Source organism: Apium graveolens, chromosome 10 (genome assembly GCF_009905375.1).
Source record: "Apium graveolens cultivar Ventura chromosome 10, ASM990537v1, whole genome shotgun sequence".
Lineage (NCBI taxonomy): Eukaryota > Viridiplantae > Streptophyta > Magnoliopsida > Apiales > Apiaceae > Apium > Apium graveolens.
Window position 1 is genome coordinate 1,628,254 of NC_133656.1, and position 23,895 is coordinate 1,652,148.

At 37.3% G+C, this 23,895-nt stretch overlaps 2 protein-coding genes across 2 annotated transcripts; both read left to right on the top strand.

Annotated features, from left to right (window-relative positions):
* Window positions 1–19,658: 19,658 nt before the first annotated feature.
* LOC141689595 (uncharacterized) lies at window positions 19,659–20,480 on the top strand. The gene has a single exon (XM_074493941.1). The coding sequence runs from the start codon at window positions 19,659–19,661 to the stop codon at window positions 20,478–20,480; it is 822 nt and encodes a 273-aa protein (XP_074350042.1).
* A 1,664-nt stretch (window positions 20,481–22,144) lies between these two features.
* Window positions 22,145–22,645, top strand: LOC141689596 (uncharacterized). The gene has a single exon (XM_074493942.1). It carries the CDS (start codon window positions 22,145–22,147, stop codon window positions 22,643–22,645), a length of 501 nt encoding a protein of 166 aa, XP_074350043.1.
* Window positions 22,646–23,895: the final 1,250 nt, after the last annotated feature.

Sequence of the window (23,895 nt, forward strand, 5' to 3'; positions counted from 1 at the left end):
TTCTGTCAATTTTTTTTAAAAATATATAGTGGTATAGACAAGCGTTTTATATACAAAATCTTGTCTGAATATTTCATAGACAACAAGGCAGAAACGGTTGTGTGATTAAAGACAACACTTCCGGGACTGTTGTGTGATATGTTAAACACACAATGCAAACACAACCAATTGTGTGAAATAGAATACAACAACGGAAATATATAACCATTGTCTCATATTTTACAATGGTTTTATATTTCCGTTGTATGAACCATATTAAAACAATAGGTCTTACAAACTGTTGTGCATTATTTAACAACAGTTTTCTGAACTATTCTGTGAAACGTCTACCAACAACAATTTTCTAAAACCATTGTCTCATGTTTTACAACGGTTACTTTTTCAGTTGGATGAAACATATGAAGACAATAGTTCTTAAAAACTGTTGTGCAAACTCCTTTTTTTGGTGATTTTTTTCACAACGGTTCATAAAACCATTGTATGAATCTGGTTTACACAATGGTTATTGGAGGGTAAAATAAAACTATTGTCTGTTATTTCGGGACAACGGTTTTTTTTCATCTGTTGTCTGACAAGTATTGTATGATGCTGTTTTTCTTGTAGTGATTGTTTGAGTGTTCCCGCTTTGTTATATATTTGTGTTGTCTGTATATTAATTTTAGATTTTAAAAGACAAAATGAAAGACGATGTTCCGTTTTGGGTGTAAAAAAATGCTATGTAGCCTGGTCAAGTAACATTACATTTTGGCCTGTTTCCCTAAAAAATGACAATTTGGGCATTTTTTGACAGTTTGAGCCTTTTCTCAAAGAATTATGTATGTATCATTGTTATTGAATTTGTGAATTTGCAAGTCTGTAAATATATATTACTGAAAATATTTGTGTAAACCTAATTCATGCATATTACCCTACTTGGGCCTTTATATTACTGAAAAATAACAAATGTTTAGCCATTCATGTATTATTATTCACTCAGAAAGATACATACGCCGTCGAGGTACAATGATTTCATTATATCAATTGTGATTCTTCTGCAGAGCCTTACTTTTCGTTTTCCCCTATGTGTTATATGTTTCTCTGTTAGTTAAAATTACACAGTCGAGGTACAATGATGTCATCTGTCTCTCCGTTAGTTAAAACTGGTGTAATGAAGCACGGTTTTCTTTAAAATGAATTAGGATTAACAACGGGCTAATACTGCATGAGGCTTGTCCAACTTTTTCTAACATGGATCTTTATGAATAATACTATTGTTCTTATGAGCATTAGAGCTATTGAATGAAAATATAAGTTAGAGTGGACATTTAATAATCTTAATCATTGCATCATGTTAAAATTGTGTTTGTATTTGCAAAGGTCCTCATTTCAATGTTTCTGCTCCTGGAATTCTATGGAAAACTACGTGTCTTTGCTAATCTTAACCTAATCTTTTCACAGTAAAAATGTTGTTGGGAGCCTGCACACTATAATGACCAAGTTTGACAAGGACAAGAAGTATCTTCTTTCAGACCCTGGATTATGTTAATGAAGGTATTTTGTTCTCGCTCAAATTTTGTCATTTTCATTGATTTAAATATTGCTAGAGTGCAAGTTATCACAATCTTGAGTTAGAAGGGACCATTTCATCGGCCAAGCCATTGAGGTTTAACTTTTGCTTTTCGGTTTAATGATATCTTGTTCTATGTATGTGCGAACGCTTGTACAGGGAATTTGCTGTATGTTTCATGCATCTCCCAACCTTAAAAACCATTCACAACCTGTGAAATAAAAATTTAGCAGAATATGAGGTTGCGAGTGGTCATTGATATGGTGCCAATGTGTCAGTTGACGGCATCTTTCTTCCTTGATACACGTAGAATACACCTGATGGCCTGTGTGACTATTTACACCAATGCGACTTACATTTATTATGTTGGTAATTCTGATTAGTTGCTTAGACACCTTGTTGGACAAACTTAGTATTTTAGACTAAGTTGTGAATCATTTTGAGACTCTATATGAGTGAGACACATTATGTGTTAGTGACGTGTATTTATTGGAACGTATTCTCCTCTTCGAGGGGATTCCAATGCATATTTACATGCTCAAAATGAGTAAAAGGTGAATGAGAATTGATGTTCCAAAGTTTTACCCTTTAATATGAAAAGTGGTTTTGTACCACATCGAGAGTAGCACAAACCTATTCCTTAGTTTTTCTTATAAATAACATGTACCACATCGAAAAGAAAAACAAGTCCTATCAAGCCTCTCTTTATAAATAGAGTCTTAGGGCATCAGTTTTATTAAGTCAAGGGAATAAGAGTCCTCTCTTTCATTCTCGGTCTCTTTAGTCTTAAATTTTCCAATACTTCGGTGATAGTTCTCGGGCTTAGTTCAAGTTCGCTGAGAGTATATTCGATCTATCGATTATACTGGTATCTCGTTTTATCCTGGGAGGCTATCGACTCGCACATACGGTGAGAGGCGAAATAGCTTTAAGGAGACAGTTTCAACTGGACTCGAGGATTTCCATTTGGTTATATTCTTCCTTTCTCTGTTTGATTTCGTTTACTCACGCACACACTTATTTGATTTATATGTATTAATCGCAGATTGTATTCAAAATCTTAAAGCTATCTATTTTATATACATCTGTGACTGATACATCTGTATCTGCTTGTTTTGTTGAGTAACAGATCGATGGAGAACCAAACTGTGAACGATTCGATGAACATGATGGCTGATCCCAATGCACAGATCACTGGATCTGATGGGGTTCACCAGCAGCCGATTAACCCTAACGCACGGATCGTACGATCTGATGGGGGTCAAACTCCTATTGGACATGTGCCTTCGGGACATGTGCCTGTGGGACACACTGTCATTGGACAGTTTAGTGTTCCTCTTGGACAGATATCGGCAGGATTCACTCCTCCGATCATACCTGCAATGCCTACTGGTGTGCATACACCTGTAGTACAGACGCACGTACCATCTGTTCCACCTGTGGTGCCTGCTGCACCTGTTATGCCAACTGTGCCTGCTGCACATGCTGAAAAACCTGAGAAGTTCAACGGAACGAACTTCAAACATTGGCAACAAAAGATGCACTTTTATCTGACCACGTTGCATATGGATCGCTTCCTTAAGGAAGAACCACCGTTGCTCACTGCTGAGAGTAACATGCAGACTGTGTATGCTGCTGATGCTTGGAAGCACTCCGACTACATCTGTCAAAACTATGTGTTAAATTGTTTGTCTGACTCGCTGTATAACGTATACAGTGCGAAGCCAACAACTAAGGTCTTATGGGAGTCACTTGACCATAAGTATAAAACCGAGGACGCTGGGGCAAAGAAGTGGATTGTTGGCCGCTTTCTTGATTATAAGATGGCAGACTCTAAGACTGTGGTCAGTCAGGTGCAGGAACTGCAGGTGATCATTCATGACATTCATGCTGAGGGAATGGTCATAAGTGAGTCTTTCCAAGTTGCTGCTGTTATTGAAAAGCTTCCACCTGGATGGAAAGATTTTAAGAACTACCTTAAGCACAAGCGAAATGAGATTTCTATGGAGGATCTTATTGTTAGACTTCGTATTGAAGAAGACAACAGAGGGTCCGAGAAGAAAGTTAATGTTGCTACTGAGAAGGCAAACATGGTGGAGCACGCTCAAAGCTCCAAGCCCAAGAAGACTAATTCTAGTAAAGGGGCAAAGCTGGCACCCAAAGGAGGGATTTCGAAGTCGAAATTTTAGGGGAAGTGCTACAACTGTGATAAAGTTGGTCATAGGTCTTCTGACTGCAAGAAGCCCAAGAAGCCCAACAAGAAGAAAGAAGCAAACATGGTAGAGAATATCTCCAAGGATATGGGTGATATAGACCTCTGTGCTACGGTCTCTGAAGTGAACCTGATCGGTTCTAATCCACATGAATGGTGGATTGATACTGGTGCTACTAGGCATGTTTGCTCAGACAAGGCGATTTTTTCTAGCCTCAAAGCTTCTGATGCTGGTGAGAAGCTCTACATGGGGAATTCAGCAACTTCTACCATTGAGGGTGAAGGCACGGTGATCCTGAAGATGACCTCTGGGAAGAATCTGACTTTGAAGAATGTACTTTATGTGCCTGATATTCGCAAGAACCTTGTGTCTGGTTCTCTGTTGAGTAAGCATGGCTTTCGCATTGTAATAGAGTCAGATAAAGTAATTTTGTCTAAGAGTGGTATGTTTGTAGGCAAGGGTTATTTAACCGATGGGCTTTTTAAGCTCAATGTAATGTCCATTAAGGACGATAATGAAATGAAGAATTCTTCTGCTTACTTGCTTGAGTCTCCTAATTTATGGCATGCTAGATTAGGACATGTAAATTATGACACTTTACGACGTTTAAGTGCAAAAGAATACATACCTAAACTTACTATCGATTCAAAACATAAGTGTGAGACTTGTGTTGAGGTAAAATTAACGAGATCATCATTTAAACGTGTGGAAAGGAACACCAAAGTGCTAGACCTAATACATAGCGACATATGTGATTTAAAATTCGCTCCAATAAGAGGAGGAAACAAGTATTTTATTACATTCATTGATGATTGTACAAAATACTGCTATGTATATTTGTTGAAAAGCAAAGACGAAGCTATAGATAAATTTAAAATCTATAAGGAAGAAATTGAGACACAACAGACTGAGAAAATCAAAACGATACGAAGTGATCGTGCAGGTGAATATGTTGAACCATTTGGAGAATTCTGTTCACAACATGGTATAATCCATGAGGTCACTGCACCATACTCCCCTCAGTCAAATGGTGTGGCTGAAAGGAAGAATCGCACTCTGAAAGAAATGATGAATGCGATGTTGTTAAGCTCTGGGCTTCCACAATCGATGTGGGGAGAAGCCATCTTAAGCGCAAATAATATTTTAAATATTACGATGCGCAAGAATAAGGATGTAAGTCCTTATGAAATGTGGAAGAAAAAGAAACCAAGTTACCAACACCTGAAAGTGTGGGGGTGCCTTGCAAAGGTACTGATCCCTGCACCGAAGAAGGTGAAGATAGGTCCTAAGACTGTGGATTATATTTTTATCGGATATCCTCCACATAGTACTGCATATCGGTTTCTTGTTCATGAATCCAAGATTCCTGATATTCAAAAGAATACCATTATGGAATCAAGGAATGCCTCATTCTTTGAGACGATGTTTCCCTGTAATCCAGGAAACCAACAACCTACGACGTCTAAACGATCTCATGAGTCTGTAGATGACGATAATGAGAGTGACGAAAGTGAAGACGAAAATATGGGGTAGTGAGAAGGAGCAAAAGACAAGGAACAGAGAAATCCTATGGGTCTGATTTTATGACCTATTTGCTCGAAGAAGGTGACCCAAAAACCTATAAGGAGGCGGTTACCTCACCTGATGGACCTATATGGAAAGAGGCCATCAAGAATGAAGTTGATTCAATTATGCAGAATCATACTTGGGAACTAGTGGACTTGCCAACTGGTTGCAAACCATTAGGTAGTAAGTGGGTTTTCAAGAAGAAGTTGAAAACTGATGGCACTATTGATAAGTATAAGGCCAGACTTGTGATTAAAGAATACAAGCAACAAAAAGGCCTTGATTATTTTGATACATATTCTCCTGTAACGAGAATAACGTCCATAAGGATGATGTTTGCTATTGCTGCAATGCGTAATCTAACTGTACATCAAATGGATGTGAAAACAACCTTCCTAAATTGGGACATAGATGAGGAAATCTATATGGAACAACCCGAAGGGTTTGTTGTCCCAGGACAAGAAAGGAAAGTTTGTAGATTGGTGAAATCATTGTATGGTTTGAAGCAAGCGCCTATGAAATGGCATGAAAAATTTGATGTGGTCGTGCTGGCTAATGGCTTCAAAATCAATGAATGTGATAGCTTTGCCTATTACAAGGATAACGAGAGTGGCTATGTCATGATGACGCTATATGTAGATGATCTACTTATTGCCGGAAGCAATGATAAAGTGATCAAATCTACCAAGGACATGTTGAAATCAAGATTCGACATGAAAGACATGGGACTAGCAAATGTAATTCTGGGAATTCAAATTTCTAGAACATCAGAGGGTCTCGCATTAAGTCAACCACATTATATTGACAAGATCCTTGAGAAGTTTCTTAAGGATGACTTTGAGAAAGCTAGGACACCTGTGGATATGACTTTGCACCTATCCAAGAACAAAGGTGTAGCTGTTTCCCAATTGGAATACTCGAGGATAATTGGTAGTCTGATGTACATCATGAGCTGTACAAGACCAGATATTGCATACTCAATTAGCAAGTTAAGTAGGTTTACGAGTAATCCGGGAGCTGATCACTGGAAAGCGATCATAAGGGTACTAAGGTACTTGAGGGGAACTCGAGACTATGGACTGCACTATGGCAGATACCCAGCAGTATTAGAAGGATATAATGACGCAAATTGGATATCTACCAAGAAAGCACTTAAGTCTACGAGCGGCTATGTGTTTACATTAGCTGGAGCGGCAATATCATGGAAATCCTCAAAACAAACGGTGATAACTCATTCCACGATGGAAGCTGAGTTTGTGGCTCTAGATAAATGCGCCGAAGAGGCTGAATATCTACGTCAGTTTCTGGAGGATATTCCAAGATGGCCAAAGCCTGTAACTGCAATAGGGATTCATTGTGATAGTCAATCCGCTATTGGCATAGCGCAGAACACGATGTATAATGGAAAGTCTCGTCATATACGACGACGACACAGTTCCATTAGATAATTGATCTCAACCGGAATTATCACTATTGACTATATACCGTCAAAAGATAATATCGCGGATCCACTAATCAAAGGGTTATCAAAAGAAGTGGTTGAGAAATCATTGAGAGGGATGGGCCTTAAGCCTATTGCTTAACGGCATCATGGTGGACACCCAACCATTGCTGACTGGAGATCCCAAGAACTTGGTTCAATGGGACAACTAAATCATGATGACCAAATCACTGTGGGGGTAACCCCTGGCCTGTTCCTATGATGAGGAAACAGTGAGACCCGTAAGGTACGAGGTTAAGCTTTGAGTTTTTAATGATCTTTGATGAATACATGGAGTTCAGGAGAGAACACATGAAATTCAGTTGAGTAAACTCGGGTTACTCTATAAGATAAAGATCACCTATGTGGGAGAGAAGTGGGGCCGCTTCAAAGGAGAATTGTGAGGCACAATTCTTTAAAAACTCCTGCAGAACCAGGACGATGTTCCATGGCCAAAATGGACATAAACATGAGAACTGAATGAGTCAGGAAAGATATAGTGATGAGTATGTCATCGTTTACACAAACGGTCGAACAGTTCAAGGACATTGCGTCATACTGTCTACCAGTAAAGTTGATATACTTATTCGAGCGAAGGTTCAAGGAGCATTCTCTACCTATCGTATGCTATATCTGACCGCCGGAACTATCACCAAGTCAAGCTCCGTGTCTGTCTGTCTATGTGGTGCGTGCTACTGGACCATCAATCTCATTTGTGGGGGATTGTTGGACAAACTTAGTATTTTAGACTAAGTTGTGAATCATTTTGAGACTCTATATGAGTGAGGCACATTATGTGTTAGTGGTGTGTATTTATTGGAACGTATTCTCCTCTTCGAGGGGATTCCAACGCATATTTACACGCTCAAAATGAGTAAAAGGTGAATGAGAACTGATGTTCCAAAGTTTTACCTTTTAATATGAAAAGTGGTTTTGTACCACATCGAGAGTAGCACAAACCTATTCCTTAGTTTTTCTTATAAATACCATGTACCACATCGAAAAGAAAAACAAGTCCTTTCAAGCCTCTCTTTATAAATAGTCTTAGGGCATCAGTTTTATTAAGTGAAGGGAATAAGAGTCCTCTCTTTCATTCTCGGTCTCTTTAGTCTTAAATTTTCCAATACTCCGGTGATAGTTCTCGGGCTTAGTTCAAGTTCGCTGAGAGTATATTCAATCTATCGATTATACTGGTATCTCGTTTTATCCTGGGAGGCTATTGATTCGCACATACGGTGAGAGGCGAAATAGCATTAAGGAGATAGTTTCAACTGGACTCGAGGATTTCCATTTGGTTATATTCTTCCTTTCTCTGTTTGATTTCGTTTACTCACGCACACACTTATTTGATTTATATGTATTAATCGTAGATTGTATTCACACACCTAAAATTCATTAACGTCTAAAGAGGTGCAAGTGCTCCTGTAGGGTTTTGAAATTTTTGAATGCCTTTTATTTGTCAATGGGAGAAACAGTGAAGTATGTTACATTTTGTCATACGCCCTCCGTCCCAATTTATCTGTCATGTTTGACTTTTTATGGTCAAATTGACCCAACTTTGACCGTAAATTAAATATCAATATTTTATTATTTTAAAAAACCGAAAAATACCTATTAAAGTAGATTACATATACTTTCTAATGATATAATTTTTATAATTTTTTTTTATTATATACTACATGAAATTTTTGGTCAAAATTAGGTCAATTTGCCAAAAAAAATCAAACAAGACAGATAAATTGGGACGGAGAGAGTATTTCATATGTAATTTTTTGTTTCCCGTAAATAATAGTTTTTCTCTCTTTTTGAATTTAGTGGAAATTGATTAGCTTTTTAAGAATATAACTGGTGTAAATTTAAGAATTTCACCGAACTGAAACTGTTTCCCCAAAAAATGAGTAATGAGAAGTTAAATCTCTGTTGCCATGCAGCTTATATTTAAAATAAACAAGCATATCAGAAAGTAAAGCGCAAATTCATTCCTCAAATTCAGTGCAGTTCAGCTCAAATGCATTCCCTTGGTAGATTCCACAAAATATAGTGTTGCCAATGGCCGCATCAATATGCATCATTAAATTTCGAGTAAAAATAAATTACACAAGTAAAAATAGTCATATATGTCATCATCATATTTCTATTCTGTTAGGTGCAGTCAAACCCTTATTTTTGGTGGTGAAAATAAATGGAGCCTTTGGTTGATTACACAACAATATTTGCAATTAATTACACAAAGAAACATATAGATCATCTTCAATTCAATTCAATCACACACGGTTATGTTCTGGTACTCACCCTTCATTTCCTATTTTATGTATGTGTGTGTGTCCTCTATTGGAATCCTATCCCCCTCTTTCTTTCGATCAACAAGTCACACATTTATTTATTTTCTTTAATCGTTGAATTTCTCAATGTGCAAGTAAATATATATACAATCTGGTATCATGCTCGATAAAAAGTCACTGAGCGAGAAAGGAGAGGTAGATAAATTTTATGCATTTCTGGAGATAATAACTCTGTATGTAATTGTATTTTTCCAAAAAAGCACAACCAACTTAGGTTAAATTACCCAAAACAGCACAATCTGAGATTGCGTTGATTTGCTTTTAAAGAATCCGTCGACTTACTTTCCAAAAACAGAAATCGGGAGATAAGATGTGTCACAGAAACGCAACTACTATCAGCGTTGGGTTTACACCCCAAACGCAACTCTTACCAACATATAGGTTGAGGTCAAAGCGCATATATGTATTAATGTATGTACATACACATATGTAGTATGTGTGTGTAAATACAAGACCTCGGTAGTTTCTTAAAAAATCCTACATCCTCCTTCTAGTAAAGTACGGGTACACTGTAAGTTAATTGGGCTTTGAGCTGTTTTGCAATGACTGGCTTTTAGTTTGTTAGGTCTGTAACAAAAATAATTTAAATTGCATAAGCTCAGATGACGTTAATAATAGTGACATTATGCAAGTGCCGGACTGCTAGGCAGGGGCCATGTTTGTGGGGTGTGCTTATTTGGACATACATCTCATCTCATGATGAAATGTGCAAATTTTGAGCAATTTCTAATGTAACATTATTGTAAAAGGTCTATGTTTATATTCTTTTGATCAAGTTATCTCTCTGGCTTTGAGAAATAGGACAAAACATACAATTTAGCGTCAAATATATCAAACTCACAAGTTAAAGATTAATCTCGTTTTAGATTAAATTTGTTTAAATTGCAGTTGATGATATATTGCATTTGCAGTTGATATATCATATCTGCAGTTGATATTGACATATCCTTGTATATCACATGTTGCACTTAATTTTACCTAATTTCAGTGGAGGGTTTAATGGGTTTGTTGAATATTATCCAACAACAATATTCAAACATGCTGACTATCTCAAGAGACTGACTGTTATGTGTGGAATTTAGGACATGACAGGAAAGGTTCACAGAAGAACCGGACGACGCGTCAGGACGGGAACTCAAGGAAGTTGTCCTGAACAACATCAGCGAAAGGAGCAGACGGCTGAGGGTAGGACTCGGTCCAGTTAACTCCGAATAACAAGGAGGAAGAATAGGTAACACTACAAGAAAACAAGACAAAACCGACCGTAAAAAACGATCGGTTAAGAGGCAAAACGGTCGGTTAAAAGGGTCATAACCGACCATAGGACGTGGCCGGTTTTAGCCTGGTTGGTTATGACTTTTGGTCGGGTTTAAGCCTCATAACCGACCAACACAGTGGTCGGTTAAGTGCCTGGACATTTTACTAAAATGTGGGGTCACTGTGTACACGTGGTAACACGTGTGCACACGTGTCGCCACGTCACTGAATCATAACCGGCCGCGGGTGGTCGGTTATGTCTATTTTTAAAATGTTGACTGGAACTCATGACCGACCGTGGTCAAAGTGTGCACATCGGTCGGTTTTATTTCAGAAGTTAACCTAAATGTCATAACCGACCGTCCTAAAACCGACCACCTTCTAAAGAAGACGGTCGGTTTTATGAAGAAGGTGGTCGATTATGTCACCTAACGGTCAGTTTTCTGGGTTTTGTAATGGTCAAAAGTGGTCGGTTATGCCTATTGTCGGTCGATTTTAAGGTCTGATTTTAAAAAAAAAATTGCAGGTTTTTCTGCAGCCCCTGGATACCAAACCAAATCAATACACAAATCCAATCCAATCACAACCAAACAACCAAAACAAACAACAATGATAATCATTAAACTATACTACTCAAAATCATTCGCAAAAACTAGTAAATTTCATAATTAAACCATAGTAATTAAATCCAACGCAAACATTCACAAACTCCGATAACCGGAGGATTAAACCATATCATTACATCATTATAAGCAATCCTAAATAACCGACAAAGTATCAAACCATCACAACGTATTATATTACATCCCATAACCATCAAATTACAATACTCTTAAAACCGATCAATATAAACTAATCCGACAAATCAACATCGGACGATCCACTGCATCACCGCCGCCATCACCGTCGTCATCACCGCCGCCATCATCAAAGTCCTCATCATCGGAGGTCTCATCCTCGGACGTGTAATCCTTATCGACTTCCATAGCACGCTGATTGTTTTCCTAGATACATAAGTTTAATTAATTAGTTAAAAAAAAAGAAACAAAATTTACATGTGAATGAAAACAATAAATAAACAAGATGGTCAAAAATTATACCTCCGCAACACGAGCTTCCGTCTTTTGGACGATATCTTCAATCAAGGAGCCCACGATATGCATGATCTCGCCACCGATAAGGTTATTCCATTGTAACCTTTGGCTAGGATCAGAGGATGGATCTGAGGCCTCGAGAGCGGTACGTGCGAATGTAGCTATTTCCGCATTGGAAAGTTGGCGAGCAAACCGATTCGGATTAGCACGGATCTCTGTAAGCACATTCCTCACGATGGCAAGATATACATTGTCGGGGATGGCTTCATGTTGTCTCGGAGCGGATGAGGATGAGCCGACTTCATTCCGAGTGAAATCTCGGTACCGGGGGCACCACATAATTCTTTTTCGGCTTTGTACCTTGGGGGACCTCCAACGCTTCCATCCACCAATCCCACGGCTCATCCCGATCACCCGTTTGTGTAACCTCCACGGGCATGCGCTCGAGAATACATATAAATTCACTTATTAAAGATACATAAAAATGCATATAAAATCACATGAAAATACATATAAATTCACTAATTAAATATGCATTTAAAATCACATAAAAATGCATATAAAAAACATAAAAATGCATTTAAAATCACATGAAAATACATATAAATTCACTTATTAAAGATACATTTAAAATCACATAAAATGATCATAAAAGTACATAAAAATTATCGCAATACGCATGGAGGCCGGTGTAGTGTAGACGGGATTTTCCGGATCGGATCCAACTTTCCTATGACATTTATCCCACACCTCAAGTCTCGTCGGCTTTTTCTTGTTCTTGTTCGTCATTACCTTTCAAAATATTATTAGCACTACCTACTAATTAGTTGATTATATTAAATATGGTGAACGTGTATGTATGTGTGTGTGATGGAATATAATAATATTGCCTCCCGAACTTTATTGAATGACCTTGCACCGGCACTATGCAATCTTTCAACTTGTTATCGGTTGGGGGATCCAACCGATGACTGGTGCAAGTGTCCTTCGTTCTTCTCCCAATACTCCAAAAGGTCCTTCCAAAAAGGAACAGACCAATAAGGCGGCTTCAAAGACAACTTGCTCACGCCCTCCTCCCTTGCTTTTCGCTCCACCCTCTTCTTAAGCTCGTTCAAAGTCCTTTTTATCGTCACTTTAATGTGATCTTCCACAATTTTTCGGGCCTTTGAACGGCTTTGCCCCTTAAGATGCCTATAATATTTCTAAAATTGCAAAAAAAAATGAGGATAAATGCATCATAAAATCAAGAAATAAATGACAATTACAAAAAAAATAAAAAATTAACTTAGTTGAAACTCCTCGACTCGTGCATTCAACAAACCCGGGTGACGTTCTTCGATATCGGTATAAGTGTAACGCCCAAGAGGCCACTTCTCCCGAATCATAGCCAAAAGCGTTTTCTTAGCCGTATCATCTTCCATACTATATTTAAACAAAAGAAAACAATAAACATTAACAATTCACATAACAATATTGAACAGAACCAAAAATATAAACATATAGGAATAATGCAATTTAAAAACTTTTTAACTTACTGTCCATCGGAGATATCAATGCAATATGGCTTCAATGGCGGTTTCTCTCCATATATGCCACTTGAATGTGATCGAGGTCGCCTTCCTCGCCATTCTCGCTCCTCCGCATTTGTCATGTGCCGAGTCGGATCATTCAGGTCTGAATCTGAATCTGTCGGCTCATCCGGCAAATGCAAATTCCCTCATTTTCCCTTTGCACCCTTGCCCTTGCCCTTCTTACTCGCGACTTTGGCCTTTCCCTTGACCTTTGCCTTCCCCTTATCTTTTCTCGCCATCGCCAACACCACAAGACTTATCATAACCAATGTCAACATCCAAGCAAAAAGATCCTAAAATAAATAATAAAAATATATTAGCCAATATGAAAACAAACAAATCGATGAAACGACTTGCATTAGTAAATCACATTATATAAAAAAGCATTTAAAATCACATAAAATGCATATAAAATGCATATAAACGTATCCATTTCACAAATTAACGATAAAAATAAACACAACTAATTAGAGCATTATTTAATTACGCAAATTAAACCATTAAATCAACTTAATCTATATATATAACAAATTAAAGTTCCAAACTCACATATAAAGTGCAATATTTATCCATTTTCGAGTACGGATCATGTTTACAAGAGCAAACCCCTACAAATTAACCCTAAAAATACATTTATACTTCTAACTAAACGTGAACAAACCGACAAAAACCCTAAAATTTATACTTATACATATATTCAACAAATTGACAAAACCGACGAATCTTTTACATGCAAAATTTTACATGAAAACTGAAAAATCGTATGAACTTCAATTTAAGTGAGAATTATCCATTTCGAGTACTTTTATGTGGTAACGAGAGCAAACCCCTAAAAATTAACCCTAAAAATAAATTTATACTTCTAAAAAGAGTAAACAAACCGATGAAACACCCAAAAATTATGACTTTAACCTATATTAAACAAATTGACATAACCGACGAATGTTTAACATGCAAAACTTTACAAAAAAACTGAAAAATCAATGAAGTTTGATTTGAAGTGAAACACATCAATTTATGTGAGAATAATATTTTAACAAACACAAAAAACGTATAATTAACTTCGAATCATATATATAAACACAAAAAATACATACAGATACACACATATATGCAATCGAGTAAAAAAATATCTTAATCATAAGAAAATCTTACATCGAGAGTGAAACCGAAGGCAATGAGAGATGATTTGGGGCTCCTTCGTGAATGTGCATTGAATCGAAGTATTATAGTGAAGTTTTGAGTGTAAGAGAGAGATGGAGAGAAAATAGAGAGATAGAGAAAGAAATAGAGAAAAGAAAAGTGAATCATTTTTTTATTTATAACAGACTTAAAACCGACCGCCTGAAACTTAAAACCGACCACCAGGTCGGTCGTTTTAACCTTGAACCCAGTGCAACATGCAAAACGGTGTCGTTTTACTCTAGGCGGGGTTTTTAATTTTTCACAAAAAAAACCCCGCATTTTTTTAGGTGGTCGGTTATGACCCAAAGTGGTTGGTTTTACGGTATTTAATTTTTTAATTTTTTTTTTAATTTTAGGGTTTAGGCGTTAAAAACCCCTAAATTAAAAAAAATCTTATAAAAACATGATTATTATTATTTAAATAGCTTAATTTTTGGTACATTTGCTCATTTTTACCGCGTCGGTTCATCCGTACGGTTCGATCATGTGTATTTCATAATTTTTATTTTTTTAATTATTTCACTTTTTTAATCAAAATTGCTAATTTTCTTATAAAAACGTATTTGTGATCGTTCAAATGTGCTAATTTTTTGTGCATTAATATATTTTTACATGAAGTTAACATCTGTACGGTTCGATCGCTAAAAATAAATTTTAAAATTATACTTATAGTATCGAATGGTATGTTCAACTTATCTGTCTACAGAATGCCGACATACTTACTGAAATAATTATATTCCATATGATTTTGATTATACTATTTTTCAAATAGCCTAATTTTTGGTACATTTGTTCGTTTTCACCGCGTTAGTCCATCCATACGGTTCGATCATGTGTATTTTATATTTTTCATTTTTTTTAATTTTTAATTAAATTTGCTAATTTACTTATAAAAACGTAATGGTACTCGTTAAAATGTGCTATTTTTTTGTGCATGAGCATATTTTGACATGAATGTAACATCTGTACGGTTCGATCGTTAAATATACCTTTTAAAATTACACTTTTCAGATCGAATTCATTTTTTTTAATTTTTAATTAAATTTGTTAATTTACTTATAAAAACGTAATGGTACTCGTTCAAAGTGCTAATTTTTTGTGCCTACGCATATTTTGACATGAAATTAACATCCGTATGGTTCAATCGTTGAAAATAAGTATTAAAAATGTACTTTGACCAAGACTGCTAAAACCGACCGAGGTCAAATATCCAAAGTGGTCGGTTTTACACCAGAAGCCAGTTTAATTCTTATAACCGACCACTGTAAAACCGACCGACCCTTTAAGGAGACGGTCAGTTTTATGAAGAAGGTGATCGGTTTTAGGCAAGAAGGCGGTCGGATTTCTAGGAAATACTACGGTCAAATATTATGATTTTGTTGCCCTAACCGGACGTAAACGCATAAAAACTTAGCATTAAAACCAAAAATTCACAAACCCATTAAAAATTTACTATAACTTATAAATAAAGTATCCTGATCATTACAAAATTTACTAAAAATCATCTTTAAAATACAAATGACGTTATTCAAAATCGTCAAAACCATCATCATCTTCGTCATCATCATCATCCTCATTGTCACCTTCACTTATTTCTTCTTCTCCTTCATTTTCATCTTCGCATCCTTCAAATCATCTTTTTCGTCTTCTTCTTCTTCTTCACGCCGAATAAACGGTATTTGTCCATATTGTGCAAAATCGACAAAGAGTGAAAACGAGGTCGATGCATTAGATCTATCTTCCTGAAAAGCGTCCTCTATATCATTTTGCGCAATGATAGATTCATCAATTGGGCGACTTTTAGATTTGACCACCGTATATATTTTCGCTTTTGGATCCAATACACTAGGAGCATAATATACTTGTGAGGCTTGATTAGCTAAAATAAAAATCTCATTTGACTTCAATCTTGAAGTCATATCAATTGTAATCACACGATTCTTATCAATCCTCACACCATTACCAACACTATCAAACCATATACATTTGAACAAATATACATGATTGCATCCTTGATAAATAAGTCTAATAATTTCTTGTAGTTGACCATAATAATCAAGATAATTTCCGTGCAAATTTCCTTTAACAACAATACCAGAACCGGATACAGATTTTGTTGAAAATTTATATCCATTAACTAGACAAGTCTCAAAAGTCATAACTTTTAATACCGGCCCTTCAAGTAAGTCCCTAAAACGAGGTACTTCCACCTCATCTTTATCAACCTAAAAATAATTCAAATCGATGAGACGTTGTAATTATAAGAATTTAAAAAAAAATCATGCAAATTAAAAATAGATAATACCTTTTGTTTAAACCAAGTTTTAAATCGACTTTTGACAATGCGATCTAAATCTTGAGGTGTTGTTTCCGGGCGTTGTCACATAACACGATCTTGGTACTTCCTAAAATATAAAGTAAGATCATGCATGTGTCATTAACAAAAATTATTACGCATATTTTTCAAAGTAAGATTTGGTACCTTAGATAAGGTTGAACTTCAGGAGAGTTTAAAAGAACATATTCTTCCGCTAACTCTCGTTCATTATCACTCATGTATCGAGCATCCCTTTAGTGACGTCCACACGGTATAACCCTCAAGCATCCCTTTAGCAAGCAAATGAAATCTAACATCATCAATCTTTAACCAATTCAAATTTTTACAACGTTTACACGGACACTTCATTGTACCATCTTCCATTCCATTTTCGCTAGCAAATTTTAAAACAATTTCTACACCAATTCTATATTTCGGGGTCAATGAAATTTTATCGCTTTGCAATTGATTACCAATCCAACTTCGATCAATGGTTTACATCTACAATAATATTTTTTAAAATTAAAAAAAAACATATTTAACAAATAATTTATCATTAATCTCATATTTATTCATGTATTTCATAAAACACACAAACACACACACTATAATTACAATAAATGAAACTAAATTACAAATTATCTACTACCAAACTTCAATTCTCACAACAAACATTATATACAAAATTAAAAACATTAAATACATACAACAACATTTAATACATACACCACCAACATAAACACACACACACATTATTACAAAATATGGAAATAACTTACAATTTTCTGAAACTCCTCCACTTCAATCCTTTGTTTTTTTAATTTTTTGGCCAAAATCAAGAAATAAGGGATATAACAAAAAAAATAAAAAAATAGGTTAAAACTAACCGTCAGCGGTCGGTTTTAGTCAGAAGAATAAAACGACACCATTTTCTCTATAACGGGTACTTTTTTTGTACTTTAAATTAATTTTTTATTATTCTACAAAACCAACCACCATATATGGTCGGTTTTAACCTGCAGAATTTGTGGATATAACCGACCACATGTAGGTGGTCGGTTTTAAAAGTGACACATCAGCAAAACGGTGTCATTTTGTTTTCAATAAAACCAACCACCAGTGGATGGTCGGTTTTATGTGTGCCACATCATCGATACGGTGTCGTTTAGTTGGCATATAACCGACCACTGACGTCGGTCAGTTTTAAGGTGACCAAATTGACGTTGGTCGGTTATGTCCGGTCGGTTTTACCCAGTTTTCTTGTAGTTTAAGCCTATACTTATTATTAACAACCACGATTTGAATAAGAGAAAAGACAGGAGAAGTTGGAGAAAAAAGAGGAATGATGGAGGATAAGAAGAGAAAAAACAGCAAGATCATGATCATCTTATCGGCACCAAAGAAACACACCAGCCTCGGATAAACACAAGAGTAGTAGAAGAACAATCACGAGGGATTCAACATCAAAAAACCCACGAGCCAAGCACTTATGTCGATCTTAGTTATTCATGTAAATCATATTCAAGTAGTCTAGATACAAGCTCGTGTAACCTCAATCACCATTCTACTGAATTTTACTTTTGGTTGGGTACTCATTCCCACCCGCGGTTTTTTCCCGTTCTCGAGTTTTCCGCGTCAATAATTCTCGGTGTTGTTCACATTTATTTTCCTTAATAATTCATCAAGGTTCATAGTAGATTAAATTAATCAAACTTAGCATTTAACCCACTTAATTCGGTAAAAACAATTGGCGCCGTCTGTGAGAATTCTTCCTAAGGATTTGATTAACACATTACGATGGAAAGCGACAGAGATCGAGTCACGAATCGAGAAGGAGAAGCTGAGAATAGCAGAGAGATGGCTGCGACGTAGAAACAGTTGCAAGATGAAATGGAGAAGATGTGTTGGGAAAATGAAGCATTGAAGAAGGAACTCATTACGGCTAAATCGAGAACCAAAACTGCGACAAAGAAAACCATCCCAAGCGTAATCAGACGTTTGAACATGGATGAAGCAGAAGATTACAACCAAAATAGAGGGCCAACAAATGGAACGGGCGATGTTATTGACGTAAAAGACATGGAGGATGTACCAAATAACAAAGATGACATGGAAAGGAGATATGACAAGCAACGATATGATGATCGTGATGATCGACAAGGAGAGACTGACAGGAGAAGATCACGTCACAAAAGTACAAGGTCCAAGAATCAAGTCGCAGAAGAATTTAGAAAAGAACTACAAGAAATGAGGGATTTGATTGAAAGGAAACCTGGCATCCCAAAACCGTTGGAAAGGCCAACCCCAACAAGCTACGCTGATTCCCATTTTCATGGTAATATCGCCTTGGTAGAAATACCAAAACATTTCACGGTACCACAAATGAGGCCGTATGATGGAACTAGTGATCCCCTGGAGCACGTTGCACAATACAAACAACGAATGTTCACAGTACCAATTACACGAGACTTGAAAGAGGCTTGTATGTGTAAGGGTTTTGGTTCAACACTATCAGGACCAGCTTTGCAATGGTTCGTGAACCTTCCACAAGGAAGCATCAAGACGTTCGCTGATTTGATAGATGCATTCAACTTACAGTTTACAAGCAGTCGGGTGTTCGAGAAGAAAACAAGTGATTTGTATAAAATTGTCCAACGAAGTAGGGAGCCTTTGCGTGATTACCTGACGAGATTCAACAGGGAGAAGGTAACCATCACCAATTGTGACGTCCCTACAGCTATCGAAGCATTCGGGCGGGGATTAGAACGAGAATCTCCACTCTACGAAGAATTGACAAAGTACCCATGTTGAACAAGGGACGATGTACAAGCCAAAGCCATGGCACAAGTAAGATTGAAAGAAGACAAAATGGAGGAGGATGAGAAGTAGTACAAGCCGTCAAGAAAAATTATGACACCAAGGTCCAAGGATTACAAGCCATAAACTAGACCTAACAGAGACAAAGTACATGTTAACTCGACACGAGAGTCTAATGAATGGAAAAGGGAGGAACGCGGAGACTGGAGGAAGGACCCAAATCTGCCACCAACTTACGACAACTATGTCTTCACGATAACGCCTTCAGCCATGATGATGGAATTTACCAAATTGGGAGGTATAGTAAAGTGGCCAGTAAAGAGCAATAAACCTAAAGCAAGCCCGGATTCTAAACTATGGCAGGACTATCATGGAGATTACGGACACAAGGCTTATGACTGTGTGGCCTTGCGAAAAGAACTACAATTTCTGACCAGGAAAGGGTATCTTACGGAATTCATGACGTCAAAGAAGACATCTTATGTTGGAAATGACGTGTCTCCGAGAAGTAACAACGTGACACCACTAAGACAGCCACCGCCTCCACCACATCACAAGGTGATCAACTTCATCTCAGGAGGGTCAGATATATGCGGAGTAATATATTCACAGGCTAAGAGAGCATCCAAAGAAACAGACATACGAGTCACACAAGTGGGGATTAGAAATGATAATATGCCATCCTTAATATTTAATGAATCAGACAAAAAGAACATACGAGAACCACAACAAGACGGACTAGTCATCTCACTACACGTGGGAAATTGCTTAATTAAAAGGATATTGGTGGACAATGGGAATGGTGCCAACATCATGATGCTTAGCACGTTGACACAAATAGGATTGGCAGAAAGTGACATGATCAAGAGGTCGACAACATTGGTTGGGTTTAGTGGTGAGACAAAACGCACATTGGGGGAGATCACGTTGCCAACATATGCCCAAGGGGTCAATCTCCTGGAAAAGTTTTGCATAATTGATGTGGACTCGAGTTACAACATAATCATGAGAAGACCGTGGATGCACAACCTGAAGGCGGTACCATCAACATATCATCAAGTATTAAAATTTCCAACACCATGGGGAACTTAGAAAATAAAAGGGGACTAAAATATGGCTTGGGACTGCTATATGACATATCTGAAACCAACCATCCAACATCATGGAAATGAGACGCCTGTAGCTACAATAACAGGACCGGAATGATTAACTGAGATAGATCTGAAGACGGGAGACAAGAAGGTATTGATAGGTGAAGACCTCTCTCCAACGATCGAAGCCAATTTAGTAAATTTCTTAACCACAAAGTTGGGCGCTTTTACATGAGAACATGGAGACATAACGGGAATCGATTCAAATATCATTACATACAAGCAAAACGTGGTTCCTAGTTACACACCCGTCCAACAAAAATGAAGGAAGTTTGCATCTGAGAGAAACAAGATAATAAATGACGAGGTGGAAAGACTCATCAAGGCTGGCATGATTAAAGAAGTTTATTACCTTGAGTGGCTAGCAAATGTCGTCATCATGCAGAAGAAAAATGGGAAATGGAGAGTTTGTGTCGATTACACAGATTTGAACAAGGCATGTCCTAAAGACCTCTATCCATTGCCTCACATCGACACCATAGTGGATTCGACGACTGGTCACGAACTACTCACGTTCCTGGATGCGTCAAGTGGCTTTAATCAAATCCAAATGGAGCCGCTAACTGCGAAAAAATCGCGTTTATAACAGACATGAGGATATATTGTTATTTGGCCATGCCATTCGGATTAAGAAATGACGGGGCTACATTTCAAAGACTTGTCAACAAAATGTTTAAAGATCAAATAGGACAGACGATGGAAGTGTACATTGATGACATGGTCGTCAAATCTGTTAGTGCGGAAAATCATGTACGAGATCTTCAAGAAGTATTCGATATATTAAGGTTCTACAACATGAAGTTGAACCCATCCAAATGTAACTTTGTTGTGTCGTCAGGAAAGTTCTTTGGACATATGGTGACAAGAAGAAGAATTAAAGCAAGTCCAGAACAAATTAAGGCGATCTTCGAATTGAAAAGTCCATCGAATGTCCAAAACGTACGAAAATTAAAAGGACGAGTTGCAGCCTTGAACATGTTCATTTCACGTTCGTCAGACAGGTGCAAGCTTTTTTATGACGTGTTGAGAAATAATAAAGGATTCTTATGGACTGAAAGACATGAGATCACTTTAAGTGACTTGAAGAGGTGTCTGACTACACCACCACTTCTGTCCAAACCCACTCGAGGGGAAGACTTGTACGTGTATTTGTTTGTAACTGATCATGCAGTAAGTGGCGTTCTTGTTAAAGAAAATAAAGGTGTCCAGTCGCCTACGTATTACGTCAGCAAAAGCCTAATAGACGCAGAAACAAGGTACACATCTATTGAAAAGTTAGTACTTGCATTAGCTATGACTTCCATTAAGTTGAGGCATTATTTTGAGTAACATAAGATACATGTCATGACGAACTTCCCTTTGAGGAACGTCTTAAGTAAACCTGATTTCACGGGGAGAATGGCAAAATGGGCAATACGACTAAGTACTTATGACATCACGTATGACACGAGAACTGCTATAAAATCACAAGCTTTAGCTAATTTTGTGCCTGATTTTAGTCCAAGCGAAATGAAAGATGCTGAACAGGAGTTTTAGCAAGTTCTTTCACAAGAAGACGTGAAGCCTTGGACATTGTATACAGATGGTGCATCTAATGTCAATGGAATGGGATTGGGACTTGTCCTCAAATCAACACAGGGGGATATGATAGCCCAATCGGTATGCTGTGACTTCCAAGCCACGAACAATGAAGCTGAGTATGGGGCATTAATCATGGGACTCATAATCGCTAAAGATATGAAGATAAAAAATATTGATGCTAATTGTGATTCGTTGCTTATTGTAAATCATGTCAAGGGCTCCTATGAAGCCAAAGACTCTAAAATGCTGGCTTACCTCGACATAACAAAAGGACTAACCAACTATTTCGACAACTTCAGCAAACAACAAGTCCCAAGGGAGAATAATGTGCAAGCTGATGTATTGGCTGGATTGGGAGCTGTGTTAAAAAACATAGACCTCAATAACATCCGAGTAGTCCACATCGTGAAGCCCGCTATGGAAAGACTAGCTCTTGGGACAGAAACAATGACTCTTGATCAACATGATGATGACACCAGTGTGGATGTAGAAAACTGGATAAAGAGATTCAAGGATTACTTATAATTTGAAACAGTTCCAGCCAACAACAATGAAGCAAGGGTTCTCAGGATGAAGGCGTCAAGGTTTACGATTATAGATGGGGAGTTATTCAAAAAATCTTCCACAAGGCTGCTACAAAGATGTCTGCAAAGGCATGAAGCATACTTGGTGCTAAGGGATGCACACGAAGGAGAATGCGGGAATTATACTAATAGAAGAAATCTGTCCTTGAAAATTTTACGCTTGGGATACTATTGGACGACACTAAGACAGGATGCACTAGACTATTCAAAAAAATGTAACGCTTGTCAACGACATGCACCTGTCATACATCAACCATCTGAGCAGCTTCACACGTCCATTCCATCTTGGCATTTCATGAAATGGGGAATGGGCATTGTGGGAAAAATGCCACCAGCACAAGAAAAAAGGTGTTTATGTTAGCTATGACTGATTATTTCTCAAAATGGATTGAGGCGGAGGCATTCAAGCAAGTAACGTCAAAGGAAGTGATTTCATTCATAAAAAGAAATATTCTCTGCAAGTTTGGCGTACCATCTGAAATCATTTATGACAATAGATCACAATTCATCAGTGACAAGACTGAAGCATTTTGCAAATGTTGGAACATTGGTTTGATTAAGTCGACGCCAAGATACCCTCAAGCCAATGGACAAGCTGAGTCAAGCAACAAGATTTTAATCAACAACTTAAAAAGACGGTTGATGAATTGCAAAGGAAAGTGGGCTGAAGAGTTGCCTTGGGTGTTGTGGTCAGATAGAACAACTCCAAAGACGTCTACAGGGCAGACACCATACAGTCTAGTCTATGGCACCGAAGTTGTGTTACCAACAGAGGTCATGATACCAACGGCAAGATATGGAATCTTGACAAATGATGTGAATAATGCAGAATTATCATATGACAAGGACACAGTAGATGAGCTGAGCTAAATGGCAAAGATTAGAGTGGCTGCTTATCAACAAAGAGTGGCCAATGTCTATAATAAACATGTTCACATAAGGATTTTTTGTGTTGGTGACATGGTACTGAGAAAAACAATTTAGAACATGATGGACATGACATCGGGGAAGTTTGATGACACTTGGGAAGGCCCTTACTTCATAGATGTTGTCATGGGACGAGGGGCTTACCGACTGTCCAGTATGGATGGAACGCAGATACCAAGAGCTTGACACACTTCGCACCTAAAACTTTATCATGTGTAAAGTTTTCTATCTCATCTTTTCAAATATCTATTTTTAGAAGTCGTG

Excerpts from the sequence above, each read along its gene's own strand:
- LOC141689595 (XM_074493941.1), top strand. The coding sequence starts at position 19,659 with ATGATGATGGAATTTACCAAATTGGGAGGTATAGTAAAGTGGCCAGTA.
- LOC141689596 (XM_074493942.1), top strand. The coding sequence starts at position 22,145 with ATGGGATTGGGACTTGTCCTCAAATCAACACAGGGGGATATGATAGCC.